This window comes from Cydia splendana, chromosome 15, assembly GCF_910591565.1.
Source record: "Cydia splendana chromosome 15, ilCydSple1.2, whole genome shotgun sequence".
Taxonomy (NCBI): Eukaryota; Metazoa; Arthropoda; class Insecta; order Lepidoptera; family Tortricidae; genus Cydia; species Cydia splendana.
In genome coordinates, this window is record NC_085974.1 from 8,332,192 (window position 1) to 8,359,167 (window position 26,976).

A 26,976-nucleotide genomic window follows, 5' to 3' on the forward strand; every position below is an offset into this window, starting at 1 on the left:
TACCTTACAGTACAGATATGTTGGTCGTTCTTAATCCGCAACTCTTTTTCTACAACTACGATCGAACGAACTACAACTTCTTCTCTTACCAAGACTACTCTCAATTGCTCAAAGGTTGACTGGAAGAGATCCCTTATAGGGATAAGTTCGCCTTTGTACATTGTATACTTTCTTTTAATTGTATCTTAACCTGTCTTATGTACAATAAAGTGTTTACATACATACATACATACAAGACTTCTTAGTAAATATAATTCAGCTTAGTATAGTACAGAGGGGATTGAAATTAAAGTTAAAGTGCTAATTGCAAAGTTTTTTTTAAATATTATACATACTCGTTGTCAAATTAAGGCTCCATCGTTGAAAGTATTGTTTTTAATTCCCCGCCACTTACAATTACATAACTTATCGTTGTTCCTAATTCTATGTGAAACATTTTTTGTTAAATAAAAAATCAGTTTTGAATTCCCCTTCTCTTTAAATGAGATGAAAGTGGTGGAATTTCTAAACTTAACTTGGGTCTACGGGTCTTTATAAAACCGGGCCTAATTGACAGCGAGTCCTCTTCAACCGGAGACTGTCTGCTTACACGAGCAAGGGATCTCCTCAAGGGTCTGCTCTGAACAATCATCTGTCAAGCAGCAATTTTCCCCTTGTCAGATCGGCGCCCTATAGGTTGAAGCCGTGACGAATTTCGACGTTTAATATTGGATATTTTAAACATGAACACAATACGAAATCGGACGCTTGAGTATTTCGAAGGGCTATTGTGGTTAAATGGATTTTTCACTAGAAATATACACTTTTAAAATATTGTGTTCGCTCAAGTCAAAATTAGAAGTCATACCGATTAAGTAGGTAAATTAAAAAGTCAGTTAGAAAGAGGAATAACACATTTTCCTGAAAATGCTATGAAATGAAATCAATGAATACTGAATTGAATAGGTTAAGTATATGAAAGCTCAACTAGTTACAACACAACTGATAAAGATTAGCCCATACATTTGGAATTTCATTTCAAAGATGAACGGTAGGAAGATCGTCTGATCGTTACGTACTCTACTAATTTATTTTACCAGGACGTATAATAAGAGAATAAGGACCGTTACAGTTATATTCTTTAACGTTTAGGAATTCTCGTGGTGACACTTTCGACTTACAATTTTCGGATACAACGGTTCGTCCCTCCTTGGAACGTGTATCTTTATTTGTATTTGCTTGAAGCCCTCGCGCATTTACTTCTGGCGAAACAAACATATACTACTCCTTATAAACGTACTCTGCTTCCAACCCACTTGCGACTAGTCGCATGACTCACAACACCAAATATGGCACTGGTCTACGACCCTAGCCCATAAATGCAACGTCTAAAGCCGGATCAACAATATTAATTACAGGAGTGAAGTCGTATTTAAACGAACATAAATCGTCGCGAAATCCTAACAAGTACGTGGGTTTACCATTAGAGAAATGCAGATACTTAGAACTGCGCTTTAGTCAAAATAAAGTGCGCTGCAAAGATGTTATGCTTGTAAAGCTCTTGATAAATGTGCACAATGCACGAAGAATGGAGATGGTTTAAGTTTATGTTAGAGATAAATGAGCATATTCATTACAAGTTTCACGTTTCTTGTATATATGCCACTGTCATAGATTTGCCATTTAAATAATTAATGCAAATGAAGTTGAGAAATATGTATAATCGGCTAGTGTTGGATGCGGCACAAGTAACCCGAAACGTTCATCTGTCAGTTTTTATTAGCGAACTTTATCACAATCACACGTTAATGGAATAATTAGTGACAAATCCCAAATACCTCGCTGTTTTCGAGCGTAAAGTGTCATTGTGGAAAAATTACTATGGTCTGGAAAAATCGCTCCTTATTTAGGTACATCTCCCTTTGAGGCCCATGATCTATGTTTTGTTCTATTAGATGCGTCATAAATATGACTGTATTGTAAGACTGCTAAAAAGCAAGTTGCTTCAAAAATCGTCGTCGAGCGTCGATAACAGCCAGACAAAACGTCATGACTGCGATATTGGTCGTGTGAGACTGACCGCTGGGTGGGGCTCGGGGGAGTCTAAGGGTGGATGTTCATTCATCCGCGCCGTGACGTCACGGCGAGGTCATGCCCTCGGGCGGACGACAAAAAGTCTAATAATTAAACGAGAGCAACTTTAAAAAGCGCTAATGCATTTGTAATGCCCACTAACTCAGCTGGAGTCAGCTGGGATACAACCAAATTACATTTTGTAATAAATCTTTTGTTTTTCAGATGAAGTTATTTTCCACTGAAACCGCTCTAATGAAATGCGATTAAAACTGCATTAGTATCATAGATTTTATTTTCAAAAATACTGTACACGGAATTAATTGTGGTCTTAGCGTAGTTGGAAGGCCGAATAACTAATGTAACAGGGGTTCACAACAATCTGAATCCATAAATAGGAAATGCGGCTTGACAGATGGTTGTTCAGAGTAGACCCTTGAGCAGATCTGTCGCTCGAGTATAAGTAGGCAGGCAGTATATGCTTGAGGAAGACTCGCTGTCAATTAGCAGTTTTGCAGTTTTTTAGACCCATACACTTCAGTAACTTTAGACAGCGTATAACATAGTGGCATTTCAAATAAGAACTAAGTCTACTCTGTTCGTCTGTCTGCTGATTCGCTGTCAATTAAGGCTCGGTTTAAACAAGATCCATTGCGTTACACTTTCTGTCTGTTCTGCTTAAATTCAATGACTGGAAATAAAAAAGTATAAAGGGTAGATAAATACAAAATTATATATACACTTGTGTTCTTGCACTGTCGTGTCGTTTATTCAAAATTTTGATATCACATGTAAACAAATGTATCGAAGTAACAAAACCAAACCGTCCCATTATTTAGAGGTAAACATTAATACCGAAAAACTCACAGCAAAATGTACCTATACCTATAACACCAATTCTAGCCTCAGGTATTGCGCCTTTGTATAGGTATAAAGGGTCCATTTCCTCCGGCTAGTCTAACCGTAAAGATACGTAAGGGATGGCTATTATACGCCTTAATAAGAAACTTGCCCGCCTGCCTCGCATGGATCAGTCTTAGGATATTGATTCTGGGCAGTGTGTACCATGGTCTAATAAAACATGGTCTTCTATTCCCAGAGTGACACGGGCCTACGTCACAATAACATTGCCACTTTATTTCAACATAACATGTTACATGGGTACATTATACCTATGGTTAATAAGTTAAAATATTTCTTTATTATTTTATAATTTTCATTTATATGTATTTTATCTTAAATTTTACAATAACACGTCATTTTTAATTATTCGTTAGCAATATCTTCCGATTCACGAAAGAAATTTCAGACGTTCGGGTAATTCTGTTTACATTACTGGCAACACAGGATAGCGCTGTCACATTTGACAATTCGGATCTAGATAACTTCATGCCCTGACCGTCATCCTTGTCGAACGCGTGTTAATTGTTATTTCCTTCTCGCTCAGTGTCAGCAGTCGCAGTGTTTTCCAAACTTTTTACGTCGTAAGCTTGGTAATTAATGTGTAACTGTGAATTAGTTTTTCAAACGTTTGTCTTGTATAGATAAATAAAGTTTAATTTAATACACTCGATTTGTTTTATTTTACTATGTTTCTACATGAATAACTTAAAATTAATGCCGTTAAAATAATTTTCACCGTTGGTTAAAATTCTCCCCCATTTTAAATTTTGAGAACCTGTAAACAGCATGATGACGTAGGCCCGTGTCAGTTAGGTCATACGCGAATCTCGGAATAGAGTACCAGACGGAGTATATTATTATACCATGGTGTGTACAATTAACATTTCTATGTAGGCTTCGTTGGGTTACAAAAATTGCTTGACCAGTAAGTAAAATAAATAAGTTATTCAGTCAAAAAACATTGAACCCAAAACAAATTGTTAAAGGTTTAATAGTTAAAAATAATCATATAGATTTAGGACGAGTTAGGGCATGTTCTATTAGCCGTTATTAATGACAGCGACAGACAGCTTTCAATCTGTGAGATTTATTCGATTACCAAAATAAGACAACTCAACTTCAAAAGGTATTCAACCAGAAATACATCAAGCTTGTCAAACTCTGAACTAAAAGTGCTTAATCTCCAAGATCATATTCCACACACCCGCGCGCCCGCGTCGGTTTCTGGTCTGCCCTAAAAAGCAGCTTCGTGGAAGCACTAGTGTCCGGTTACCCAGCGCTGCGTTACTTGAGTCCGGGCGGCACGGTGGTCTCTTGCGTTATATACAAGCGCATTAAACGTGTTAGTGCTGACATCTGATTACGATTACTGAAATTAGAAACCAGGCATGCTTTGTTTGTCAAACTCTTTGTTATTGACAGAGAAATAATAGGTAAACCTGTAGAAAAAAATGTATCGTAATGACAACAACGAACGATAAATTTACGTGATCATTTTCATATATTAGGTACTTAAGTTTCCATTGGCGTTTTATATACTTAAGCGATTTTCACTTATGCTAGGCCCGCAGTACTCGTTAAGATTATTAGATATTATTTAGTAAAAATATCGTTCGGTTATTTTTAAAGGGTTTTATAGGCCTACCGTCCTATCCTAAACACGGATAACATTATAAAACCTCACCTAATTTACCCACAAGGAAGCTATGCTAAGTACAAAGACGTGTTCTCGCAAGAGAAGAATATTCCGAGACCACTAAATAATTGCTACTAGGTATCTGGGCAATAAATAATTCCGAACACAACAGCAACAGCGAAACATATTTTATGTTGTACTGGGGAAGCCTACAATTTTTTAGACAGAAGATTTATTAATCACGAAAAGTTGGTAATGAGCCGTTACTAATTTTCTTAGCTTGTATTATGCTCAAGGCTAGGTTCTTGAGGTTAATGTGGTCAACAGGTCATATATTTAGGTGACTCGCTGTGCTACGTAATATTAAACTAATGTTTATTAAGCAGATACGGTCTACAAACGATATTACCTACACATTTTTAAAGTAAAGGGAAAATGTAAAGATGTCGCGGAAGCCGAAACGGTCAATTCCTTTTTGTCATTGATAAAAAAAAAATCTACGTAATATTGTATAAAAACCCTGTGTGAGAAGTAACGTCATTAAGTAAGCCTGTAAATATTGTATTATTAGTAGACATAAAGATTTTTCTAGCATGAACGAGGCAATGCTAGTGACTTCCTTCCGATATTTAGTTTATTCTTGTTCATTTATTTCCAAATGTGGCCTTTGTATATGAAACTTATAAGTATCGATAAACTAACTTAAATATCGGAAGGAAGTCACTAGCGTTGCCTCGTTCGTGTTAGAAAAATATTATCTATGTCTAATTATTAGGTACCTACTATAATATTAATTTATATGCAGTCTACTTGGTAATGGTAATAAAATTGTCAAGTGAAATTGTATATGGGCAATTGAATATCGAAATCATATTTCTTTATAGAAAAACACGTACATATGTACCTATTGACTTGACATGTCTTATTTAAATGTTTTTGCCATAAAAAACGACTATTATTAACTTAAAAAAATCTACGCAAGCTTTTGAAATTTTGCCAAGTGTTTTAACCTATTGACGTGTCTTATTTAAATGATTTTTCCATAAAAAACGACTATTATTAACGTAAAAAAATCTACGCAAGCTTTTGAAATTTTGCCAAGTGGTTTTAAACATCCAATTAAAATCCAGATAAAGCATCGCCAAGCCACTTTGTTTTGTATCAAGTTGATTTATTTCGCGAAATAATAATTGAAGCTGTAATTCACCACGTTTAAATTGACCTTGACCCAATAAAGAAACATTGGCATGATTCATAGCACATCTCAGTTTACTTTTTGCCTTTGTAATTGGGACTAGCACAATTTTTTGTCGGTCTCATTTCTCTGTCACGCTATTTTACTATACATTATTTTCTTTGGGGTTATATTGTTTATTGCGTGACGCGATACAAGCAAAATTGAGACCTTGTAAACCTGCTAATCATTTTCAGAAAAAAAATATAGAAATCGATTTTACAATTCATTTACAAAGCAAGGAAGCAATGGAACAAAGAAGCATTAAAAAGTGAAGAAAAAAATATCAAGAACCGCTACGCTATTTAAATTACTAGGTATTAGACGGAACTGGTGGAACAGAGCTCTATTTTTACCACTAGATCTAGAATGTGTACACAAAAGTAAGAAACGTGTCAAAACCTCGCCGGTCGCGCTGATGAAAACCTTTACAGTTACAACAGTTCCGTACAATTAATTGGTTCGTTACGGTTCATAGTTGGCTGCACAAATATCATACCTGCGCAGTTGACACTGTCGTTATCCACGGGAACTGAATTCGGTCACAAACCACTCTTTTTTAATCATCCCACGCTAGGTAAAAAGGAATTGCGAACAAGCAAAAACTCCAGGGAAATTTTAGCGAAATTAAATATGTTCCACCCACGGGTGTAGGAGTAAAGTAATTTAAATTGGTCGATTGTAACTTTTAGCGACTGCAAATAAAACAGTAAAAGGGTGTCTCCTGTCCAATCCGAAAATAGTGAGCTTATTTCTACGTAATGTTCCTCTGGCCGATCTTGAAATAGTTCTGCCTACAGTTTTTTTTTAAATGATAATGTACAGTTGGGCCACAAGAGGCCATTTTACTTAGAGTACGAGTGTAAAACGTGCAACGTAGTGAACAACTATGTTACCAATTTCATTACACCTGACTTCCACGTTTTCATCGCTGGAGTGGAGGCACTTTTCCCAAACTAGTTCAACATTTTACATTTTAACTGCTTCAGATTTATATTCATGTACATTGTACCTACATGTACCCAGTTTCGGAACCTTGCGAAATGCATTGTATATATTATACCTATTCTGCCTAAGTATCTTAAACTCAACCAAATCTCGCGGTCTTTCAATGACAAGCTCGTAAAAAACGGTTTCAAAAGAATATGAATCATACACGAGTATGTGCACTTGACCTTCCCTATCGGGTCTGTGACCGCGCACCAAACAAACCTTGGCGGCATTACTCGAACAACTTCGCAGTTCTTTTCAATCGTTTCTCCCTTTAGAAAAAAACTACGGGGAAAACACCGCTTAAAATCAAGACTTTTCTCATGCAACATCTTTTTCATATTGTCCGATCCGATGTCGGATACGACTACAAAGAAGAAAAAAAAAATAAAACAACGGGTTGCACTCCGGGAGTGCCGGCACAAGTGAAAACTCAACGACATTGTAACTCAAAATATTAATAACAGCGCCATCTAGTGCAAAATGTCTGCAGCACTATGTATAATTGAGGGTACATCTAGCGTTATTTCGTCGCATTACTTGAAACCCCTTAGCACATCACTGTTAGTACTCGAGTTATATTAGTGCCACTCTGAAGGAAACTCACTAGATGGCATTTAAATCAAAAAATAAAAACTCAATGACATTGTAACAGTGTCCGTCACACGTGACGTCACGTCTTACGAATCTTACCTGTCGCGAGTTTAACATAATATTGACAAACACAGTAGGCCTTAGTCCAGGCATCAAATACCAACAATACAAACATAGGCTAAAGCAATATAAGGAGAAAAAACTTTTATGTAATGCCAGAAAATATAATTCGTGTTATCGGTTTCTACTTAATTGTTATTGTTGCACGATTTTCTGGGTTCATACTGTTCCACTGTTGCCAGATCTACTGATTAAGCAGTAGATCTATCTGATTTTAAAAATATCTACTGATCTACTGCTTTTTGCTACTGAGCTACTGATTTTTCGAAAACGAATGATTATTCGTCGTGACCGGATTACCTAGTTACTTTATACCGTCGTATCGTGTCGTCTATCCTTTATGACATACGAAGTTTTCTGAAACCGCGGTTATTTTTTATCTATAGTGTGATTAGGCATACATAGTAGAAAAAGTAAGAGCGAATCGCCTAGCGTGGTATGGGCATGTGATGCGGAGGGATGAAAGTCATGTAACGAGAAAGGTATTACGAATGAATGTGTAGGGAATTAACGGGAGAGGAAAACCGAGGAAAAGGTGCATGGACTGTGTGAGAGATGATATGAAACGAACGCCAGTGAATGATGAGATGACGGGCGAGAGAGAGGTATGGAATAAAAAAACATTCTGCGCCGACCCCAAATGAATAGTATAAGGGCTAGCGAATAATGAGTAGAAAAAAAACTTGTGCTCATTTATTAATTATAATAACAGAAGTAAGATACATTTTACTGTTACTGACAATTTGATTTTTTTGATTAGTTTGTCAGCAGAAAAAGGAAAAAAAATCTAATTTTCTATGGGAGGTTGGTGTTAGGTCAGAGCATACAATTTTTTTTTTTTCAATTTTACCTATTGCAGACATCACTTTTTAAATCTACTGCTTTTTTCCCGTATCTACTGCTAAAAAGATTTTTTTTCTACTGAATATTTCAGATTTCATCTGGCAACACTGTACTGTTCATACTTTCATAGGTCTTTTTTTTGTATAATGTGGAGGTGTTAACGAAGACGTATAATTTGAGTAGTACAACCGCCTAAAGGTTTGAAGCACTTAAAATGTCAAATTAGATTACAATATTTTATCATCAAATTACTTATTCATTATTAATTTGAAATATTGCTTCATAAATTAAATGATTCACATAATGAAACTGTGTGTGTGGTATTCACTACGTTTTTTTGGATATGGAATAGGAATAAATTAAATACAAGTTTTTTAGTTAAGTTGATGTAAAAGATGCCTTACCATAGAAGACACTTGATGTCACTTTATTACTTGAGCTACCTTGCAATGTCGTACTTGGAATTTGGACAGGTACAAGATTTATACCTTATACCATGTTGAGACGAGATACGCTCCCGGGCCGAAAAGTGGTATTTTCGGTAGTTATATGATTAAATAAAAGAACTTTGCTCGATAAATAGAATATGAATCTTAAATACCTGCCCAAGCATATATCTCGCCTTAATAATATTTTTGAAACGTTACGTAGCACGTGCACCTTGGTACAAACACATTGTCTTTATGAATAATAATCAATAAACCGGTTTTTATCATACATTTAGGTATTTAATAAATATCATCATCTCCCTCGCGTTGTCCCGGCATTTTGCCACGGCTGCTGGCATGCAGATTTTTCCCACCCACCAGGAACATTGTATACCTACGTCTCAACGTAATCTTTATTGTGGTCATTAAATTACAATATAAACGACCTGATTTATATTGTAATTTAATATCATGTCTATAAAAATTAATATCGTGTTCGACTGGTTCCAAATAATATTGTCCTTAAACACGTGACGTACAATAAGTAAACCAATATTTTTCGCATCATTAATAAACAAAAGCTGTGGCCGACTGTAACGAAACCACTTTCAATACTTTCATATTTACATATAACGGGACAGCACAAAAAACAACCGGCTTCAGTTTTATATTTTTTGTTTCGTTCTTTCGTACATCGACAGCGAAAGTGGCCATAGATGTACACAGCGATCATTAAATCCGTCATAAAGCTGTATTACTTTCATTGCTTTTTTTAACCCAGTTTGGGTCTCACATTTTTTTGTTTTTCTTCTTTACAGTGGTGCGCGCGCCTGTAATCTCTCGGTCGAGTGATGACTTCGGATGACCTTGTTTGTGGTTTGTCTTTGTGAGTGTCAGTGAGAGGCAGAAGTGCTTGTGCTGTAACCGGTAGTGCCAGTGATGTGACAATTTATGGAAGTGTCAGGTTTGACTCGGAATGTTCACAAAGAACGCCAAGGCTCCCGAGCGGTGCCGTCACCCTCATAGGAGCTACAAGAAGAAAAAGCCTCTGCCGCATACGCCCTGGAAGTACTTGATGAATTGCCCACTCGTTAGGAAATGTTTTGGTACGGTATTTTTTAATTTATTTTTTTAGTTTTTTATTGTTTTTCAGGCATGTTTAATTTCACGTTCATAACTTTATTAATAACACTAAACAAACACTTTGTTTATGACACAATGATTTGAGAGGTTATACCGGGAAAATCGTTAATATTTAGGTGTTTTGATGCTTAAAGTTCGCGCCTGGATGGATATTAAAAGTTAATTTACGGCCCAGTCAGACGGGTAATTTATTTAAAATTTCTCTCCGACCAAGTCAAGAAATAGTATAGATGGTAAGGTTAACCGTGAGTGTACAAATATAACTTAGGTACCGACGTAACAAACACAGTTTGGAAAATAATCTCTACTTTATACATTTATTTTGCTTTTATGGAATATCAAGCAAGCAAGCTACAGTACCGTGGTCATATCATGCGAAACGAGAAGTATGAACTCCTTCAACTCATTATACAAGGAAAGATCCAAGGGAAAAGATCATCCGGACGAAGACGTAACTCATGGCTCAAAAATCTCCGAACATGGTTCAAACAGAGCACACGTTCATTATTCCGCGCAGCTGTGTCTAAAGTTCGTATAGCCCTCATGATAGCCGACCTCCGGTAGGAGATGGCACTGGAAGAAGAAGAAGAAGATGGAATATCAAAATTTACTGCTGAGATGAGTGCCTCATCAGGTGTTCGAATTGTTAGGTGAGTCAGAATTTGTCCAGGTAGAGTTAAATTATTTTATAAAATCATTTTTTAAGTATTATGATGACTTTCAATTGAATTTATTTTAAAAGATAATTATACTCTCCCGAGGATTTAAGACTCCCGGATTCACACTGATTCCCATTTAAATCAAGCTACCGTCCATAACGGAATTGCGTAGGGTAGGTATTAAAACTATTTCTATTCGGTTGGAGATATATCGGTTAACAATGATGAATTTCTCGTCCCACGTTATCCTCAGCATCTGCGCTACAGGAATGTAATAATAACGTAATCCAGAAAACAAGTTCTTGCGCACATATCGTGGAATCGCGACGGCCGACGAACGTTCCCGACCTTGCCTTGCATTCCGTACGCGGCGGACCATCAGGCCAACTGGTCCCCCGACTGGTCCGCCGACCGGTTGAGATAGCCAAGCTGCAAACGCTTTCGTCCTTTTTTAACAGGATTGAAATTCTGAAGCATCTTTAAAAATTCTGCAAATCCCACGTCAAATTTTAACTTAAAACTTAGGTGCTAAACTTTGCAACTTCGCAGACGCCCGTTTTATACCTTCATCAAAATTAAGAGTTGCCAAACTTTTGCACGTGTTCTAATAATGTCTCATCTACGTCTGTCAAAAACTTCTGCTTGAATATCCATTAAATTTCGTATATATTTATTTTTCACATTTGTAACAAAAAGACGATTTTCCCAATCGGAACATCGTAAATGTATATTATATCCAGAATAAGTGCTCGTATCAATCAATCTGGCATCAGATTAATGACAAACTCAAACTTGTCTGTAGCAAAAACTAAAGCAATTTCATCTACTTACATTTGCTTTCACTCTTGTTTTGTTTGAAAAGTCCGAACAATTCTTAAGAAGATAATTGATGTAGAACGGACCGAGTACGAGTAACAAGATTCCCGTAACAAATGATTCACGGAGTTTTTGTCGAGCGAGTTGAGCGATTAGTTGAGCGAACTCACTTGTTGCGTGGCCTATTGCAGCTGACATACGAATACGAGGCATTTGTTTTTATTGGTCTGCTTACAAAACTATAAAGGTTGGACTAATAAAATTGGATCAATGAAACGTCAAAGACTTGAAGCTATTAGTATGCTTTTACTTCTGAGGTTACTAGAACTTATGTGAAGGAAAATATATTACAGTAGAATTTTTTGTCAAAGTAGGTAAATAAATGATGAACATATTCTAATAAATCAAGAAAACCAAATTACCGAATTGTAAATATATAAATAAAAACAAAGAAATTTTATGTAAGATATAAAATGAGTTACTGAAATACATTATTTTTGCTCGAAATACTTGCCTACATTATACGTCGGTTCTTACATACTTTTAAATACTTAGTACGACAACGCTAAGTCTATATTAATTATATCGCTCTCTCAAAATCCTGATGGAAATTTCCGTAAGACCGACGGTTTTATGCATTAAACTGGTAATGAAGTACTTGCAATCTCACAGTTAATAGTCAGAGGTCGCCGTCAAATTCCTAGTTCCCAGGCGGCGCATTCTGAATTTAAAAACATGATACTTACGTGATATTAACCAACGACTTGTTCGCACTTTCATATCGGTGGATAGGGACGCATTGAGGTTAATATCAGATCAGTATCGTGATTTAAAATCTGAATACGCCCGCAGTAGCCGCTTCTTGGCGCCAGCTGTAATAAATCCCAGCGAAAGCATTAAAAATCTCGTTAAAATTCACTCCAGTAGCAAGCCACAATCCTCTGGGAAGCTAACATGTTCTAAGCTAACTGCAGATTGAAACGGGCAAACTAAAATACAAAATGAAAGAATTATTTTGCTTACTGCTCCTCATCTTAGCACTTTCCTGGTTGCTGCAGCCTTAGAACAATTAATTACCGGAGTCACCTTTAAGAGCTTACCCCTCTGCCGAAAACCTTGCACAACTGTGCAAACTTTTGTATGGACTGACGTTTATCTGGACATGGCTATTTGTACGTTACGTACAAATAGCCATACGTTTGACGTGCCCCTCCCCCGCAAAAATCGGCAGACTGTTTTGTACAGAAAATGACAGCCATGACGTCTCCAGTTACTAAATACTCACAGGCTGCAGCTAACCCCGAAATTGGGGTAGGCAATATAGGCATAGCCACTACCTATTCTGGGGAAACAATTTCAAGCTTTATTTGCTTTAATAACATAATGTTTTACTACAAAATTTATTTTAACAACAAAGTTATCGATAACGATTTTCGAGAACCAGCGTGTTGTCATTTATAATGTCATTGTATAAAATGGGAATTTTGATTAAGGAGAAAAAACTGCGAAATATAAATGTACCTATTAATTCGTTATCTTTACGAAAATATTTGGATAGATACATTGCAAGCCGGCAGGCCTAGAACCGTTATTACCTAAACATATGGCTCAAACTCAAATGTTCGTTCACAAAAAAAATACATATACCACAAAAGGGCTAGGCTCCGAGAGCCAGAGATTCTCAAATTTTGCAAATAATATCACAGTTTACCGCCATAAATATGGCATATTATAATAATTCGGTTGATATTACATTCGACGCGCGTTGGCCCGCGGCGCGATTTTTCCCGGATGAATACATTATCGCGGTTAGTATTCAAGTCGGGCGCCACAGATTGCGTTACCTTGTCGCCTTGAGGGCTCATTGCATATTGCAATAACTGCGGGTGAATCATAGAAAACGTGCTGAAATCGTATACCGTTATGTTGGGATGCGGTTTTGAATGTGACGGACGCGTGAGGACATGGAAACAACACTGCGTCGATACCTGACTCGGGAATGGCGGGGTAATTTTTAGTTGACCGAGGCGTAACGTCAAATAGCTGAAGCTCTTTCTTCCGTTTTCTTGGAAGCTTTAAGAATATAATGTACGAGTATATCGCTGGTCATGTGCCACGAGGCCCACGAGTAACTTACTATTAATCCCATGGGCCCCATTTATGTACAGACCCCGTATACGAATTTATCACCGTAAAATTACAAACTATAATAACATTAACACAACACTAAATTCATTGTTAAAAAGTCAAGTAAGACCAGACTGCTCCTAAACTAGTCTTTACATACATACCTATCACTCCGAAATTTTTGAAAGGCGTTTTGAATCATTAAAATCCGTCAAGCTGTTTAGGGCGTTAAGAGCCAGGGAGGAAAGTACTCGAAAAACATGCCTTCCTTGGGTCAGACAGATAATAAAAATCTTTTAGTAAATTTAATCACGGGTAAAAAAAACTTATGAAAAACTTGAAAGGTCTTACAAGGAACTTGCATAAAGCCGAATAAAAAAGATCTAGATGTCTCATAGAAAGGCTTTCCTGATTAACTTTTCAGAAAAGGAACTGTGTCTCCATCTAAAGACGTTGTGTAAAAATGCAATCAGCCACCGCATTCAGGGCTGGTGCCCGTCCTATTTTGAATTATTCATCCTCTGTATTTGAGATCGGGAAATAGGTTTATTGAAAATGGGTCCTACTAGGTGTTTTTACAAACTTTTACTTACTTGTGGCCCAAGTTTTCTTCTTTCTTGCACGAACCCGTTACTACCTTGTTCAAGGAGAGTCCGCATTCCGCATCTGCCAATTCTGGAACGGCATGATTTTAAGGAACCTTTTTATTAGTAGTGCAGGTATGTGTGTTACGTAACAGAGGGAAACAAAAAAATCCATAAAAAAAATTTCCTAGAAAATTCTATGACAAACACAAAAAAAAAACAATTTTGGGAATAAGCATTAAAAAATACCATGTAGGTACCTCTCAGTTGTAACTTAAGTACATATATATTATATGTACAGCATTTCGTTTGTATCAAAAGTTGTATGCGCGACAACGATTTATGTTCGTTTTAGAGATCAATAATGTTGCATGTTGTACCTAAACTCTCTTTTTGCATGCAATAATTAAATTTTTATAACAATTTTGACAATAATATCCATGTTTTTTCCTTAAACTTTTCCGGTTACCTTTAATATTATTTACGTTTTTATTCTTATTCTAGCTCCTATAAAATGCCAATTTGACCAATGAAAAATAAATTTTGTTCCAAGCAATTACTGTCAGTATTATGACTTTAGACTAATTAATATCTGAAGCATTACTCCGGTTTCTCCAAATTTGACCCAAGGCGCTTATACTCGTATAAGATCTTCTGTTATATTATTTTCTTATATATTTACCCTCCACGTGTTGCTACTTACCTACTAATCACTCGGCTCGGCTCTCCTCTTCTTAATAAATAGTATTAAACAGTCATTAATCACGATTTACGTTACAATGGGACTTGGAGCAATCTTTGCAGACCTTTAAGTGGATTCTGGGAATAAATCTCGCGTTTCATGAAATAACATCTCATTTATTAGGTACACTTGTTTAATAGCTGAAAATACTAGTTAATTATATGTATTCATTAAAAATGTCGTTTGATACCTAGATACGAAATAGTTCATTTCACTCAACTTGGGTCCTGTCCCTTACCAAGTTACCAAGAGGTCCTAGCCAAGTCAATTGATACTGATGACATCTACTTCGTACGTTCATAACATAATAGTTCATATACGTTATTTTATCAAAACAAATTAAACAAAATATAAACTACACAAACCAAACAAAATGTAAAACCACATTAATAAAGTGAAGATTTTTTATTTGGTAAAAATGCTGTTTGCCATTTTGCAATTCTTTAAGACCGGCGGCTTATTTAGGATGCAATCGGTGAAGTGCAAGTCATAGACCAAGATAAAAAACCCGATCGTGATAATAAAATAATGTAATGCTTGGTAATAATTAGTCATAAAAGGCGATAAGAATAATTTGCATTTGTAATGTTTTCACAAGTTCCTGCCTACGTCTACTCATGAGTCATGTCATGCCACTCGAATGTTAATTTTGCAAAGTGGACTGTTGTTTACATTGCTTTATGACGGAGCTGAAATTTCATTTTGAAGTCTCGTCATTGTATTATTATGTGCAAATTGACTACTAGTTCACGTAATTTGAGACACTTAAATAGGTACATATAACGCGCATATTATTTCAAGAATGGATAAAGACAAGTTGAATTTTAGGAGTGAAGAATTTTGTTATTGTCTCGGAGTCAAGAAGAGGAATGTCTTTTTTTCGTTTATTTGTAACGAGAATTTTCTGTAATAAATTGCAGTAAATTAAATAACGTTGCGCATATAATTACGAATGCCAGAATATGAAATTACGAAGAAGTTCCTAATTTGTAATTAGATTCGTTTCTTCTAAATTGGGTATTTTAAGTTTTTCCTTGATATTAGAACCTTTAAATACGCAAGATCAGTAATTTCGTAAAAGCTGACATTTGGAATTCGTGAACCGACTAATCTCATTAATTCGAGTCAGACGTTTGATGACATAATTTAGAGATTTTAGAGGGATGAGAAATGTCAGTAATTAAGGGAAAATGTATTTTTGACCCCAATAGCGTGGGAGTCGTAAAATACAGTTGATTTAGGATATCCTTCGGGATACGTCTGGGAATAGTAACATTTCTAACCGTAGACAATTTTTTCTTGTTCAAATATATTTTCTACGTGAATTAGTACGAAACTCATGGGATATCTTAGAATTCATTTCGAAAAAAGCTTTCTGTGTGTTTTCTTACATTTACCTTTACAGAATTCGCCTTTGCACTGTTCTCCTTCTTTGTAATCTGTTTTTAATGATAATAAAAAGTGTTTACTGGAGGTATGTATCTATAAATAAATTATTTAGAACCGTGGGACGGTTCATGCCGTATATAGTTTTTATGGTTTACTAATGTGTTGCAGAAAGATTTTTGACATATTTTTGTATTCCATAATGTTACTTGGCAGAAATGTCGTTTGGCAGAATTACCTTTCCCATATATCATTTACAATCATTTCGCAGAGTTTTAAAATCCAGAACCATATTTTGGCATACTGTTGATGATCATAATAGTCTTTTAAACGAGTATTAATTTCGCAGATAAATGTATTGCATAATATTTAGGTAGCATAAAGTTGAGCATTGGTGTCCCACCACCGGCGAAAAAAAAGAGAGTCTTAGATAAAATGCAACGCATTGAATCAATTCTAAATAACCGAAACGATTACACAAAAATCGTCTTGTAGAAGGCAATAGGTGCTAATTTAAAATTAGCTTAGTTATTATTATGAACGTTTTAATATACCTACCTACTTTGAGAAATTAATAATTTATAAAAAAAGTAATTAAAAATTTTGTACTTTGAGAAATTGTTTTTATGTAATTTGAGGACTTTCAATTTATTCTCTTTAACGAAGTGGTAACATACCGACGGACAGAGTTATGATGGAATTGCTGTTTACTTGTTTTTAAAGGCTTATTATTAACCGGGCAACTAAAATATTAAACAGGAACTTTCACTGGGCATATAATAATATAAATTGGCTGTGCATTAATATTTTAGCACCTATAAATTTATATTAGCCTCAAATTTAAGCACAAATTAAAAAAAACTGGCAGCAAAATCAAGCCACCCAAAAAAATTATAGGGAACTTGAATTGATAGGTTGGCGTCTAAAATAATAAATTGGCAACTAATATTGTAAAGCGATCATAAAATTTGGTTGTTTATATATTTTGTACATATACAGAATACTTAAGATACCTATATACATAACCTTTAAATACTCAATTTATAAATAATTTAAATTTAAACATATGCCTACCTACCTACCTAGTACTTTATATTGACAAATTTCCTAATCCACAAAACACCACAAATTTATTTACCAATAATACCCTACTATACTTACTATACTTATAGTCGAAATTCCTAAACACGTAATGGTATATTAGGACTTTAAATTTTTAATTACAAATTTCAATAGTTACCACTGTGTTCTGCCAGAGTCAAAAGATAGGTGCGACGACGAGCGAAGCGAGGAGGAGCGTGTTAGGTTGACCGTGTAGTGACCAAACAAAATATTTTAAAAGAACATCATTTTTAAATTAATAGATAGCCGTTTTCTTTTTCAAATGTACTTCATAAATAGTCTCCAATATAATAATTCAGTTGCCAAATAAATATTTGGTACCTGCCTAAAAATAAACAAAAGCTGTAACGGCATTAAAATACAACTCATATTGATATATTTTAAGGCTCCGTTTTTGTTGCGAAACTATTAATTTTAGTACCCATTTCTATTATTTTAAACTACCCAAATTCGATTAATTAGTTGATCGGTTAAATAGGTGCCGTTTTTAAAGTGTTTATGGTGTATGTGTATATGGTAAAAGAATCAGTATAAAGTCTGTCGGGTAATAAAATAATATTATAAAAAAATTGCTCCATTTATTTATAATAGCCAGTACGTATATCAATATTATGCTCTAACCTAATCAATTCTTCTGGCAGTTGTTCGTTTTTTAGGGTTCCGTACCTCAAAAGGAAAAAACGGAACCCTTATAGGATCACTCGTGCGTCTGTCTGTCTGTCTGTCTGTCTGTCTGTCTGTCTGTCTGTCTGTCCGTCTGTCACAGCCGATTTTCTCCGGAACTACTGGACCAATCAAGTTGAAATTTGGTACACATATGTAAGTTTGTGACCCGAATACGGACATGTAACGTAAACAAATGAATTATAAACTTGGGGGCCACTTTTGGGGGGTAAATGAAAAAATGAAAAAAAAATTTTTTCAAACTATATCATGTTACATATCAAATGAAAGAGCTTATTGTAAGGATTTTAAATAAATTTTTTTTATAATTTTCGAATTAACAGTTTAGAAGTTATTCAAGAAAATAGGCAAAAAATGACCATTCCCCCCCCCTTATCTCCGAAACTACTAGGTCTAAAATTTTGAAAAAAATACATAAAATAGGTCTATACCTATAGATGACAGGAAAACCTATTAGAAATGTACAGTCAAGCGTGAGTCGGACTTAATTACAGTTTTTAATCCGACCCCTACGGATTTTTTAAAGAGATTTCACTCACGTTTCACATAAAAAATACATTGTTAACAGTGCCGGATTACTTAGAGTAGTAGATTTCTTAGAGTAATTGGTGATAATTTTCTGATAAGATAATCATTTTAAATATTTAACGGTCTTACCTACTTACGAGTAATTGTAAGGTCAAATTAAAAATAATGTTTAAAAAAAATGTTAAATTGAGAGCTAGCTTAAAGTTTTTTGTACTCGTCGACTTTAATGGTTGAATTAATAAAGACTTTGTAACCAATAAGCAAAACAAGCACGTGCTTACGGCACCACGTTCAGGGAGGGCACCAAAATGCCAGGTTGAAAAAGGTGAACAAATTTTAAAATTAGGGACAGACACATCGTTTTTACCACACGATTTTTTTAGCTGTCCAAAAGTTAATTTGCAAAAATAATGGCGCGTAATTCTTTGGGAAACAATCGGTAGCAGTAGAAGAGTCGTGATTACATGCATAGATTCGATTTCAACCCACTCTTTTGCGGTTCGGCCTTACGGCAAAGTTGATCTTCTGCCTTAATTACACTTGGGCGTGGATCCAAATCCAAGCTTTCCTCTTTCGCAGCTGGGCCTACTGCCTTTCTCATACTTCGCCAATTCAATTCCAAGCTCTCTGCTTTCTTGCATATTTTATGCATAAAAACAACCTCGCTGAGACCCTTAAATATCGAGCCCTATGCGAAGCTAGGCTGATAGAAAACTGTCCCATCCCTTCTCTGTATGAAATCCTGGATTCGCGCCTGGTTGGGACTAAAACTAAAATTGCGTTTTTATATCGAAAAATTTTCGCGCTCGCTTCGCTCGCGTTTTCAATTACTTTATAAGGTATGATAAAGGTGACATTCGGGTGGCGACTGCAGCAACATTACTCTGTTGCAACGTTACTGCTGCAGTACTGTCAACTTCCGTGATAAGATGATGTGACTGATTTCCATACTAAAAGTAAAAATGTACAACTGTCTATCATATTGCGTTTTTATATCGAAAAATTTCCGCGCTCGCTTCGCTCGCGTTTCTATTACTTTCTACGCTATGATAAAGGTGACATTCGGGTGGCGACTGCAACAGCATTAGGTACTCTGTTGCAACATTACTGCTGCGGCACTGTCAATTTTCGTGATAAAATGATGTGACTGATTTCCATTCTCAGCTGTAATGCGGCAATGAACTTCTCTCAATTTACCAAAAAATCAATGTAATCTTGATGACCCTAGGGAGAGGGGGCACCTAGAAATGCTTAGGGCATCAAAATATCTTAATCCGGCACTGATTGTTAAAAATTGTGTAATATACGGAACCCTTGGAACGCGAGTCCGACTCGCACTTGGCCGGTTTTTAGGAGGTCACAGCTCTAACGTAACCTAACCCACTTTTCTGGTGGCCGTTCGTTTTGTATGAGGTCGCAGTTCTAACCTAACCTAACCCACTTTTCTGGTGGCCGTTTGTTTGGTATGAGGTCGCAGTTCTAACCTAACCTAACCCACTTTTCTAGGAGCCGTTCGTTTTATACAGGAGTCCGCAGTTACAACCTAACATAATCTTTACTGGCACAGGTTCAATGTTTTTTGGGGGTCACAGTTCTTACTTAACGTAATCCACTTTTCTGCAAGTAGAAAAACGTTATGCCATAATGAAAGTATGCTGCAGGATGATTATGGTACATAAAATTATGCTAAACCAAAGTCTGCAAAAGTAATCTTCTGCTAAATAATATGCTGCAAAATGTATTGTATGCTTATATAGTATATGTGACGTCCCACGGTCAAAGGTACCTTATGGCGGGTATGGAGTTATGCATACCCCAGTAATCTACAATAAATAAGCTATCGATAACACAAAAGATCAACCTTCTAGGTTGCGTAGTTACAGAGATATGATTTTTTGAAAATAATGTTGTGAAATTAGCAACTTTACGATAGAGAAGTTTTAAGTTTAGCCGCCTAAAAAACTATGTTCCTGAAGTAAGTTACATAGTTGACTACAAATAATAATACCTTATATATCTGAGATTAAAAAAATATTGCGACTTGTTCTGTAATGCAAATAGAAACTTTTGATATCGACTGATTTATGTGTATACTAACCAATCTCTTGAAAATAAAGTTTTATTTCATTTTCACGATTGATTGCAATGAGCTCTCAAGATTTAAATTTTATCTATTAGAAAACGACACTGACAGACAGTTTAAGCAAAAAACAATACCGATTTAGAGGTGAAAATGTATTTTCTGACTTTTTCATATAAAATCACAAAATTCAATATTTTTACTTTTAATGTGACACACAATCAATTTTTCTGAGCACATATGAAAGAAATTCTGTCATTCAAATGAAATAAATCCTAAAACCCCAACTAAATACTATATTTAACCCCTTATGCCACTTTAAACTTACATAACAATAACAGTATTTGCTCCATACATTTACGAAAAGGTACCTTATGGAAATAAATCTAATAATACATCACTACAAAATATCAATCATATTACAGTTTATCTTTTATGAATAGAAAATATTAATTTACATTAAACTGCCCCAAATTTAATTAGTTCTTCGTCATAATAATCTTAAAAAAGACCAATAATTTGTATGTAATGAAAAGGTACCTTGTGATTAAGTTACATGATGAGGCATGATGATGATGGAACAGTTAGGATAAACTAATAATATTTTGGGGTTAAGATGGTATAAATCGTCTATTTCTTATCAATAATATATTTCGGTTGCTATTGAAGATAAGCGGCATTGAGGTTCAATGACCTCAGATATTCCATAAGGTAATGCGTCGGGTATTGGCATTTTTCAGCAAACCAATGGCTGATTTACTGCATGCGACCAAACCAAATGAAGATTATTCTAGTTAAGAAAGACTTGACGAGAGTAACTTTGGTATAATAGCAGTCTACTTGGATTTGTGATGTCGGTCTATGTACGGTTATAATATTTGCGAGGCGCCCCAACCAGAACTGAAATTATCAAATTAGTTTTGCAGAATGCTAATACAGTTCTCTACCAAACTTCTTTTCCCGTATTGACTAGTTTTTTTGGGAATTTTCAATCTTTTTTCCATAAGGTACCTTTTCTACTAAACTCTGAGACGACATTACTAGGCTTATAACTAACTTATAACAAAAATAAAAACAGGTAAACAAACGTTACGCATTAAGGTTTCAGATCACACAATAAAAAAAAATTGAGCATTTTTTCACCTCTTTACAAAACATTTCATATCTCCGAAACTAGAAACCCTCATAAGGTACCTTTTCCCGTGGAACGTCACATATAATAATAATGCAAATAAATATTTATGCCTAATTATCATTCTACTAAAAGTGTTTCTGCGATACATGTTATGCGAAGTGTATTTCTGACAAACAATATTATGCCAGAAGAGGGGAACCCAGTTTTTATACTTTATTAAATACTCGTATTTGAATTAATTTTCTAAATACAGTGAAACCTGGATAAGTGAAACTTCAAGGGACGAGCAGATTTGTCTCACTTACAGAGGTATTCCACTTACCCAGGCTCTCAGTTAGCCAGGTACAAATAAATTTCTGTCTCATTTACAGAGGGTCCCATTAATAGAGGTGAGAATAGAGGATATATCTCAGTTATAGAGGTGGTTAATAAGGTACAGTGAAACCTGGTTAAGTGGCACCTGGATAAGTGAGAAACTTCTATAGCTGGGACTCATGGTGCGGTCCCGACACTTTAGCACTGAATTACCTCTGTTAGTGAGATAAAACGAACCTCTATAACTGGGATTAGTTGTTGTGATTTTATAGTCACATATACCTCTATAATTGAGACAGCGAGTGTATTTTACCTCTTTTACTGAGACTGTATTTATAAGATTACATTTTCCTAATTGTTTTTTTAAATTGTATACGAATTACCTCTGTATCTGAGATAACGTCAATCTATGACCTCTCTAACTTGGACTTTGATCTATTTCCGTATTCTTACTAACTCTTAGTCTATCCACAAATTCCGCATTTGCTTAATTGTGTCTAAACGACTTCAAGTTTCATTTAGTTACTTTATGTAGTTAAAACTATCGAAACGAAAGCTGAAATCTTGATAAGTGACAAGAATGAACAAATTTTCATTTAATAAATTTCTAAGACGCAATGAAGTCCGTATCAAATTTAATTGAAAAAATCTATTCTTTGGAAAATCATTCAAAATAAATTCAAACAAATATTTAAACAGACTTAAAAAATATTTAGGGACATGGATTATTTTACCTAAACATTTAAAGATAATTACAAAATACCTTATTAACCACCTCTATAACTGAGATATATCCTCTATTCTCACCTCTATTAATGGGACCCTCTGTAAATGAGACAGAAATTTATTTGTACCTGGCTAACTGAGAGCCTGGGTAAGTGGAATACCTCTTTAAGTGAGACAAATCTGCTCGTCCCTTGAAGTCTCACTTATCCAGGTTTCACTGTATTATGTAATTATCTTTAAATGTTTAGGTAAAATAATCCTTGTCCCTAAATATTTTTTAAGTCTTTTTAAATATTTCTTTGAATTTATTTTGAATGATTCTCTAAAGGATAGATTTTTTCAATTAAATTTGATACGGACTTCGTTGCGTCTTAGAAATTTATTAAATGAAAATTTGTTTATTCTTGTTACTTATCAAGATTTCAGTTTTCGTTTCGATAGTTTTAACTACATAAAGTCACTAAATGAAACTCGAATTCGTTTAGACGCAATTAAGCAAATGCGGAATTTGTGGATAGACTATTAAGAGTTAGTAAGAATACGGAAATAGATCAATAAAGTCCAAGTTTCAGAGGTCATAGATTGATGTTATCTCAGATACAGAGGTAATTCGTATAAAATTCTAAAAAAACAATTAGGAAAATGTAATCTTATAAATATAGTCTCAGTAAAAGAGGTATTACACTCTCTGTCTCAATTATAGAGGTAAATGTGACTATAAAATCACAACAACTAATCCCAGTTATAGAGGTTCGTTTTATCTCACTAACAGAGGTAATTCAGTGCTAAAGTGTCGGGACCGCACCATGAGTCCCAGATATAGAGGTTTCTCACTTATCCAGGTCCCATGATCGTGAAGTTGACCGCCCCATATCGAGTGCCCGCAAATGGCATATCTATATCGTTAGTTCATCGTTAGTTCACGTTAGTTCAGTATATTAAATCGTTAGGATCCGACTACAACATCGATTTTTTTAAAAAACAAAAGTGGGGAGGTCAACTTCACGCTACCGCCCCAAAATCGATTTTATGGTTTTTATCAATTAGAATCGATAGATAATCGTTAGTTCACGTTAGTTCAGTATATTAAATCGTTAGGATCCGATTCTAAGTATTTTTTTTTTCAATTTTGTGGGGCGGTCAACTTCACGTGAAGTTGACCGCCCCATATCGAGTGCCCGCAAATGGCATATCTATATCGTTAGTTCATCGTTAGTTCACGTTAGTTCAGTATATCAAATCGTTAGGATCCGACGCATAACTTGTGTACGAATTTTTTTTTAAAGTAGGGGAGCGCCAACACCGTCCTCCGCTCCAAAATTGTATTTATGGTTCCAATCAATTGGAATCGATATGTAGTCGTTAGTTCATCGTTAATTCATGTTAGTTCAGCATGTGAAATCGTTAGGATCCGACTACATTACGTATTTAAAAAAAATAACATAAGTGGGGCGGTCAACTTCACGCTACCGCCCCAAAACCGATTTTATGGATTCTTTCAATTAGAATCGTTAGTTCATCGTTAGTTCACGTTAGTTCAGTATTTTAAATCGTTAGGATCCGACTAAAATATGTTTTTTTTTTTAAAACGAAAGTGGGGAGGTCAACTTCACGTGAAGTTGACCGCCCCATATCGAGTGCCCGCAAATGGCATATCTATATCGTTAGTTCATCGTTAGTTCACGTTAGTTCAGTATATCAAATCGTTAGGATCCGACACATAACTTGTGTACGAATTTTTTTTAAAGTAGGGGAGCGCCAACACCGTCTTCCGCTCCAAAACTGTATTTATGGTTCCAATCAATTGGAATCGATATGTAGTCGTTAGTTCATCGTTAGTTCATGTTAGTTCAGCATGTGAAATCGTTAGGATCCGACTACATTACGTATTTAAAAAAAATAACATAAGTGGGGAGGTCAACTTCACGCTACCGCCCCAAAACCGATTTTATGGATTCTTTCAATTAGAATCGTTAGTTCATCGTTAGTTCACGTTAGTTCAGTATTTTAAATCGTTAGGATCCGACTAAAAGATGTTTTTTTTTTAAAAACGAAAGTGGGGAGGTCAACTTCACGTGAAGTTGACCGCCCCATATCGAGTGCCCGCAAATGGCATATCTATATCGTTAGTTCATCGTTAGTTCACGTTAGTTCAGTATATCAAATCGTTAGGATCCGACGCATAACCTGTGTACGAATTTTTTTTTAAATAGGGGAGCGCCAACACCGTCTTCCGCTCCAAAACTGTATTTATGGTTCCAATCAATTGGAATCGATATGTAGTCGTTAGTTCATCGTTAGTTCACGTTAGTTCAGTATTTTAAATCGTTAGGATCCGACTAAAAGATGTTTTTTTTTTTAAAAACGAAAGTGGGGAGGTCAACTTCACGTGAAGTTGACCGCCCCATATCGAGTGCCCGCAAATGGCATATCTATATCGTTAGTTCATCGTTAGTTCACGTTAGTTCAGTATATCAAATCGTTAGGATCCGACGCATAACTTGTGTACGAATTTTTTTTAAAGTAGGGGAGCGCCAACATCTCTTTCCGCTCCAAAACTGTATTTATGGTTCCAATCAATTGGAATCGATATGTAGTCGTTAGTTCATCGTTAGTTCATGTTAGTTCAGCATGTGAAATCGTTAGGATCCGACTACATTACGTATTTAAAAAAAATAACATAAGTGGGGAGGTCAACTTCACGCTACCGCCCCAAAACCGATTTTATGGATTCTTTCAATTAGAATCGTTAGTTCATCGTTAGTTCACGTTAGTTCACGTTAGTTCAGTATTTTAAATCGTTAGGATCCGACTAAAAGATGTTTTTTTTTTAAAAACGAAAGTGGGGAGGTCAACTTCACGTGAAGTTGACCGCCCCATATCGAGTGCCCGCAAATGGCATATCTATATCGTTAGTTCATCGTTAGTTCACGTTAGTTCAGTATATCAAATCGTTAGGATCCGACGCATAATCTGTGTACGAATTTTTTTTTAAGTAGGGGAGCGCCAACACCGTCTTCCGCTCCAAAACTGTATTTATGGTTCCAATCAATTGGAATCGATATGTAGTCGTTAGTTCATCGTTAGTTCACGTTAGTTCAGTATTTTAAATCGTTAGGATCCGACTAAAAGATGTTTTTTTTTTAAAAACGAAAGTGGGGAGGTCAACTTCACGTGAAGTTGACCGCCCCATATCGAGTGCCCGCAAATGGCATATCTATATCGTTAGTTCATCGTTAGTTCACGTTAGTTCAGTATATCAAATCGTTAGGATCCGACGCATAACTTGTGTACGAATTTTTTTTAAAGTAGGGGAGCGCCAACATCGCTTTCCGCTCCAAAACTGTATTTATGGTTCCAATCAATTGGAATCGATATGTAGTCGTTAGTTCATCGTTAGTTCATGTTAGTTCAGCATGTGAAATCGTTAGGATCCGACTACATTACGTATTTAAAAAAAATAACATAAGTGGGGCGGTCAACTTCACGCTACCGCCCCAAAACCGATTTTATGGATTCTTTCAATTAGAATCGTTAGTTCATCGTTAGTTCACGTTAGTTCAGTATTTTAAATCGTTAGGATCCGACTAAAAGATGTTTTTTTTTTAAAAACGAAAGTGGGGAGGTCAACTTCACGTGAAGTTGACCGCCCCATATCGAGTGCCCGCAAATGGCATATCTATATCGTTAGTTCATCGTTAGTTCACGTTAGTTCAGTATATCAAATCGTTAGGATCCGACGCATAACCTGTGTACGAATTTTTTTTAAAGTAGGGGAGCGCCAACACCGTCTTCCGCTCCAAAACTGTATTTATGGTTCCAATCAATTGGAATCGATATGTAGTCGTTAGTTCATCGTTAGTTCACGTTAGTTCAGTATTTTAAATCGTTAGGATCCGACTAAAAGATGTTTTTTTTTTAAAAACGAAAGTGGGGAGGTCAACTTCACGTGAAGTTGACCGCCCCATATCGAGTGCCCGCAAATGGCATATCTATATCGTTAGTTCATCGTTAGTTCACGTTAGTTCAGTATATCAAATCGTAAGGATCCGACGCATAACTTGTGTACGAATTTTTTTTAAAGTAGGGGAGCGCCAACATCGCTTTCCGCTCCAAAACTGTATTTATG

The 26,976-nt window shown here is 35.6% G+C and overlaps 1 protein-coding gene across 9 annotated transcripts in view; it reads left to right on the plus strand.

Moving 5' to 3' along the window:
• LOC134797521 (dual 3',5'-cyclic-AMP and -GMP phosphodiesterase 11-like) overlaps nucleotides 1–26,976 on the plus strand; it is a 251,840-nt gene that overhangs the window by 19,347 nt on the left and 205,517 nt on the right. For 7 of the 9 annotated variants that reach the window (XM_063769772.1, XM_063769774.1, XM_063769773.1 and 4 more), the window contains exon 2: nucleotides 9,619–9,906. The exons of the other annotated variants lie outside the window; for them this stretch is intronic. In XM_063769772.1, coding sequence (XP_063625842.1) covers nucleotides 9,777–9,906 — 130 coding nt within the window. In that variant the 5' untranslated portion in view covers nucleotides 9,619–9,776. The remainder of the gene's footprint in view (nucleotides 1–9,618; nucleotides 9,907–26,976) is intronic. 9 annotated transcript variants of the gene reach the window in all.